Raw genomic sequence first — 6,185 nt, forward strand, 5'->3', positions numbered from 1 at the left:
TTATGATTATATAAAATATAAATACACACACCCATAAACACACCAATAAAAACCCACACTCACAGCTGTCACCACACCCATATTATTTTTTATTTGAATTTTATTTTAATATACGTCATGTTCGATCTATAGCAAACAGCACACTCATAAAACCACTAATAAATAAACACAAACACAAATAAATTTAAACACATAATTAATTAATACACCCAAATATGTAATAACATACAATTTTTTCTTTTCTTTTTTTTTTTTTTTTCAAAAAAAATAATTTTTATTTTTATTTCTTTATTTTATATTAATTTTTTTTTATCAATATTTTATATTTTATAAATTATCAATTGTTTTTTCAAATATTTAATATTAATTTATCTGTATAGTAATCTTTTTATTTATTTATATTTATATTTATAATCGATTTCTAAAATCAAATAAAATTTAAAGTTATTTTATTAATCATAAAAATAATAAATTATAAAATGGTAAATATTTTGGAAATTTGAATATGTATACATTTGGCCTTTTCATTCTTAAATTCACACAATATAATCATTAATTGTATAATAAAAAAAATTTTGTTTTTTTTTATTTTCATTTCATTTCATTTTTTTCTTTTTTAATTTATCAATAAACATTTTAATTAAATAATTTTTTATATTTATATTTAAATACTCATATTTATTTATTTATTTATTTATTTATCTATTTATTTTTTTATTTTTTTATATATTTTTTTACTTATTTACTTAATTAATTTTAAAAAAAAGGTAATTTTTTGTTACTAAAGTCTTATTTATTTTTTTAACACCTTGTTGTTTTTTTTTTTTTTTTTTTTTAATATTTATTATTATCAAAAAAAAAAACTTTTATTTAATAATACTATTTTATTTTATATATATTAACAAAAATTTTATAATTTTAAATAACAATTATTGTAACTCTTTACAAATTATTTTATTTGTTTTAAAAATTATTTAAATAAGGTGTGTTTAATCAGTTTTTTTTTAAAAAAAACATAATGTGTGTTTTGTGGGTTATAATAACATATATAGTATTTCGTAATGTTTTGTAAATAGATCAGTTCTTTGTTATTAAATGCATTTTTATATAACAATAAAAACATATAAACCAATATGGTAATATATAACACATTTTTTTCAAAATTATGTCTTTAAAATGTTGGTTTTTAAATATTTTATATTTAAGAGATTACAAAAAACAATAATAGTTATAAAAATTTTAAACTATATTTATTTAAAGAAATAATTTTTTTTTATTTTTTTTATTTTATTTTTATTTTTTTATTTTAAAATATTTTTTGTATAAAATAGAAACAAATTATTTTATTTTATTTTTTTCTAAAAACTATTTCATTTATTAATAATTACTATTTTTTTTTTTTTTTAATATTTTTTTTTGAAACAGCCTAAAACTAATAACAAAGGAAAAAATATTTACTCGACTCGATCCTCTATAAAGCACCCTCCGTAAGTGAAAATCCAAAAGAATACATATCTTCCATTGATAGTAGTGGTTATCCAAAAGTAGATTATATAATGAACAAGTATAGAGCTTCAACCATAGAATATGTTCTTGAAAATGTAAGTACAAATAAGAAATTTGTATTTTTTTTTTTTTAATATTAACTCTTTTTTTATTTTTATTTATATAATAGCCTCCACCAAAATTAGCTGTTAATGATAAAGAAATTAAAAAAAACTATAATGACACTATAAATAATAATAATTATAAACCTAAAGAAACCCATATTCATAATAGTCCACCTATAAACAATAATACTATTCCAACCAAACCAAGATCAAAATCATGCCCTCCTCTTAAAGATTTACCATGTAATAATTGTAAAAAAATGGTCCCTATCGATGATTTAGAACCATGCGAAAGATGTGGCAATGGTTGCTACTGCTCCGAGGAATGTCAATACGCAAATTGGCCAATTCACAAAAAAAAATGTAGAAATCTTGGTTTAGTTATTAAAATGAAAAGAAACTATTCATTTTAATATTTATATAAATACAAATTATATTAAAAAAAATAAAAAAATTAAATAAAATAAAAATAAAAATAAAAAAGATAAATAAATATAATAATGTATTTTTTTTTTTTCTAATTTAATAAATTAGCTAATTGTTCGAAAGTTTTATTTTTTATTATTTTTTTTAGTTATATTATACAAATAATTAAGATAGTTTATTTTGATCTGAAATTTCATTCTTATTCTTTTTATTCCCAATTTGACTACTTTGAGCTTTTCCTTTTCCCTTTTTATTTTTATTTTTATTTTTGTTATTGTTATTGTTATTACCATTATTGTTAGAATTCATATTATTACCACCATTACTACCATTATTTCCTGTAATATTTTGTATTTGGTAATTAACATTTTGATTTTGATTTTGATTTTGATTTTGTGGGAAATAGTTGTTCATATTGCTATCCATATCGTTTATATTGTTTGCATAGTTCATATCGCTAAAGTTCTGTTGAAAGTTTTCTTCATCAAATCTTCTTTTTTTTGGGTTTAAACTAAAGCCATTGGAATTCATTCCATTATTTATGTTGATACCTTGGTTATTAAAATGATAATTATTCATATTGTTATTCATATTATTGGTGTTATTGTTATTGTTATTATTATTATTATTATTATTAATATTATTATTATTATTATTATTATTAATATTATTATTGAAATTAAACATATTATTGTTACCATTATTATTGGGTGGGTTAATAGTATTATTGTTGCTATTATTATTTTGGTTTCTAAATTGATTGCCAAGTATTATATAACTTGGGATAGCATTTGAGCCATTCATATTATTATCATTGTCATTGTTATTATTGCTATTGTTATTATTTGGGTGATGCAAAAAGTTATCAATTTGCTGTACCTGATTGTTCATATTTCTTATTGTCATTGTATGATAGTTATTATTGGAAAATAATGAGTTTTGATTATCTAAATTAATATTATTTGGGTGTTGGCTGTTCATATTCATGTTATTATTGTTATTATTATTAATGAAATTATTATTATTTAAATTCATTACATTGCCATTGTGTGGAGATGAGGAGGGTGAGGAATTATTAATACCATTCATAATGACATTATTATTATTCATATTATTCATATTATTATTGATATTGTTATTGTTATTTATATTATTATTATTATTATTATTATACATATAATTATTTATATTTGTATTAAACGCTTGGGCACCTCCTGAATTAATTAACTTGATGAATTTGAAAATTTCTTGCCTGATGAGTTTTTGTCTAAAGATAATAAACCGTAAATTTTGTTAAAGCTATAGAAATAATGAGTATGCTTTAGAGTTTGCATCATAGAAGCCATTTTACAATCACCCAAGGTTATGAAAAGTCTTTCAAGAGTATCAAGAAGTCGGTTTGCGTCATCTACACTAAAAGGACGTTGGTGGGCCCACATATTTCTAAAATTTAAGACTTCATAAAGCAATCCTTTTAAAGTATTCGAATCCCCTGAATAAAACGAATTGACCATATACTTGATGAAAAATTGAATGATACCTGATAGATCCCAAGTATCTAAATTTAATAAATTACTGTTATTATTATTGTTATTATTAGACTTATTTTTTATTTTGTTTTGAATAAAATTTTGTTGGTTTATAATCTGTTTTTTTAAATCTTTTATCATATCGCTAGTTATTGTAGTTGAGAGGTCATCTGATGTGAACCCCATATCTAAATCATTTTCGTTTATAATAAATTTTGAGTCTGTTCCTCCTATATAGTCAGAAAGTTTGGATATTAAAAAATCCCTGCAGATACTCATTCCTTTACTGACAATAAGTTGATTAGAACCTAACCCAAACTCGTCTAAATTATTTAAATTAACCTCGGTTTCTAAAGCCATTTTAATACTATTATAAAAAAGATTTATTAAAAAAAACTATAATTTATTTCTATTTTTATTTACTATTATAAGATATTATTTATTATTTATATTTTTTTATATACTATTATTTTTATTATTATTAAACTATTGTTATTGTTATTATAATAGAATATAAATTATATATATATTTAATATATTTTTATAAAAAAATAATAAAAAAAAAAATATATATAAAATTCTATGGTTCTACTATAATAAAAAATAACAAAAATAAAATAATAGAAATAATGAGTGACTATCAAATGTAATTAGGCTTATAAATTCTCCTTATATAATCTTAAATAAACTTTATAAATATTAATTAAACTTAAAATAGCTTTAAAAAAGTTAATTTCAACTATGAGTTTAAAACTTTTTTCTTTTCTTTTTTTTTTTTTTTTAATTTAAAGTTATTAAAAACAAAGAAAATAAAAAAAAAAATAAATAAAATTATATTAATTATAAATATTTAAATTATTTTTTTAATTTTCTTCATGTAAAATTCTTAAAAATTCTTACAATATTAAAATTTGTTGTTATTATTATTATTATTTATATTATTATTATTATTTATTACTATTTATTAATTGTTGTATATTTAATGTTGCGTTATAAAAATTTTATTATTATTATAAATATATAGTATCGATACTATTTGAATAAAATTTATATTAATTATAATTTAATAATATTATTATTATGGTTGTATTTAAATGTTTATTATTTTATTTATCTTTATCGAGTTTGTGTGGAAAAAAAAAATTAAAAAAATTAAAAAAAAAAAAAAATTAAAAAAAAAATAAAATTAAAAAAAATAAAAAAAATAAATTTAAAAAAATAAATTTTTTAATGAAAAGATATATTGACAAGTGTTAAATAAAATGATTATATAGCGTTATTAATAAAATAATAAAGTGATAATATGGTATGTATTAATAAAAAAAATATTTATTTTATTAATTTTATTATTATTTTAATTTTATTTAAATAATAGAAATTTTTTTTCTGTGGAATTTTGGATATATATGTAAACCAAAGAAATAAAAAAATTATTAAATAAAAATTTATATGGAAAAATAATTGTTAATTTATGATAAAAAAAAATGTTATTTTTTTTTAAAATTTTAATAAGGTGAAAATCTAAATTTTGAACTATTCGGATTATAATGGGTAGAGGGATTACCATTGATGGTAGTGTTATGTTGGTTATATAAATATGGTTGTGTTTGTTGGGGGTGAATATATTGATTAATGGTAGATGGATCTAAAGACATTGTATTATTACTTGGAGCGGCATAATAATTTGCTTGAGGATGATGAGGATGATGATGAGAATTGTAAAAAGCAGTGTTAGCGGCAGCAGCTTGTGGATAATGTACATTTGATATTAATTGTTGGTTTGGTTGTAATGGTACTTGTTGATTAAATGAGTTTAGTTGATTATATAAATATTGTGGTGGTGGTGTTAAAAACTGCTGGGATGATTGTTGACCATATTGATTGTGCAACGGTTGTTGTTGTTGTTGTAATTGTTTTATTAATAAACTATTTATATTTTTTTGATTTTTAAGTAAACTGTTATTTATAATATTACTGCTTTTATTTGTTATACTGTTTGCATTATTTAATAATTTTCTTTGCATTTTTCTTTGAAGCTTATCAGTTCTTACTTTTTTATCCACTGGTTTAGCATAGTTAATTGATAAAGCTCTACCCTTATATTCAATCGGTTTATCAGAATGTATATTCATAATTTCTTCGGCTATCTCCCTGGTTTTAAAATGAACAAATGCGAAATCCCTTCTTTGTCCACTTCCTGGAATATCTTGAGGTATTACAACTTTTTCAATTATACTATTATTGTCTATAGTTGATGAATCTTTGCTTTGTTCATCTGTTGGTGTTATTAAATTTGGTGATGTCAAGATTTTTGCGCTTGGACCATTGCTATTATTATTATTGCTATTATTAAAAACTACTGATAAACCATTTTTAATATATATATCATTAAAAACTTTGGTTAATGTCTCAGAGTCCCTTTCTTCTGGTAGATTTCTAATGTAAAGTGATTTGATATCTTTTACTTTATCATCATTTTGTTCAGCCTCGGGATCAGACCAGTTCACAGTAAGAGTAGTGATGGCATCGCCAAATTTAAAGTTTGGTTGGGAAAAAATCTTTCTGGCGGTATCAGCTAAATAATGATCTTGGTATTCGATGAATGCAAAGCCTCTATTTC

At 20.0% G+C, this 6,185-nt stretch overlaps 4 protein-coding genes across 4 annotated transcripts in view; 1 reads left to right on the forward strand and 3 right to left on the reverse strand.

The window, feature by feature from the left end:
• Positions 1-1,165: 1,165 nt before the first annotated feature.
• On the forward strand, positions 1,166-2,023 carry DICPUDRAFT_152453 (uncharacterized protein; the record flags this gene model as incomplete). Its single annotated transcript, XM_003288184.1, has 3 exons — positions 1,166-1,182; positions 1,445-1,601; positions 1,676-2,023. The coding sequence occupies 3 exons, from the start codon at positions 1,166-1,168 to the stop codon at positions 2,021-2,023; spliced, it is 522 nt and encodes a 173-aa protein (XP_003288232.1).
• A 104-nt stretch (positions 2,024-2,127) lies between these two features.
• DICPUDRAFT_94596 (uncharacterized protein) lies at positions 2,128-2,876 on the reverse strand. The gene has a single exon (XM_003288191.1). The coding sequence runs from the start codon at positions 2,838-2,840 to the stop codon at positions 2,202-2,204; it is 639 nt and encodes a 212-aa protein (XP_003288239.1). The 5' UTR covers positions 2,841-2,876; the 3' UTR covers positions 2,128-2,201.
• Positions 2,877-2,934: 58 nt separating this feature from the next.
• On the reverse strand, positions 2,935-4,693 carry DICPUDRAFT_97960 (uncharacterized protein). The gene is made up of 3 exons (XM_003288192.1): positions 4,466-4,693; positions 3,613-4,330; positions 2,935-3,576 (listed from the first exon to the last, which is right to left on the reverse strand). The coding sequence occupies exons 2-3, from the start codon at positions 3,923-3,925 to the stop codon at positions 3,260-3,262; spliced, it is 630 nt and encodes a 209-aa protein (XP_003288240.1). The 5' UTR covers positions 3,926-4,330; positions 4,466-4,693; the 3' UTR covers positions 2,935-3,259.
• A 377-nt stretch (positions 4,694-5,070) lies between these two features.
• Positions 5,071-6,185, reverse strand: part of DICPUDRAFT_79051 (uncharacterized protein) — a gene marked incomplete at both ends in the record, with an annotated part of 1,996 nt that continues 881 nt past the window's right edge. Inside the window, one exon of the mRNA XM_003288193.1 lies at positions 5,071-6,140. Within this exon, the coding sequence (XP_003288241.1) occupies positions 5,071-6,140 (1,070 nt within the window). The remainder of the gene's footprint in view (positions 6,141-6,185) is intronic.

The sequence above is a fragment of the Dictyostelium purpureum genome (genome assembly GCF_000190715.1).
Source record: "Dictyostelium purpureum unplaced genomic scaffold DICPUscaffold_126, whole genome shotgun sequence".
Lineage (NCBI taxonomy): Eukaryota > Evosea > Eumycetozoa > Dictyosteliales > Dictyosteliaceae > Dictyostelium > Dictyostelium purpureum.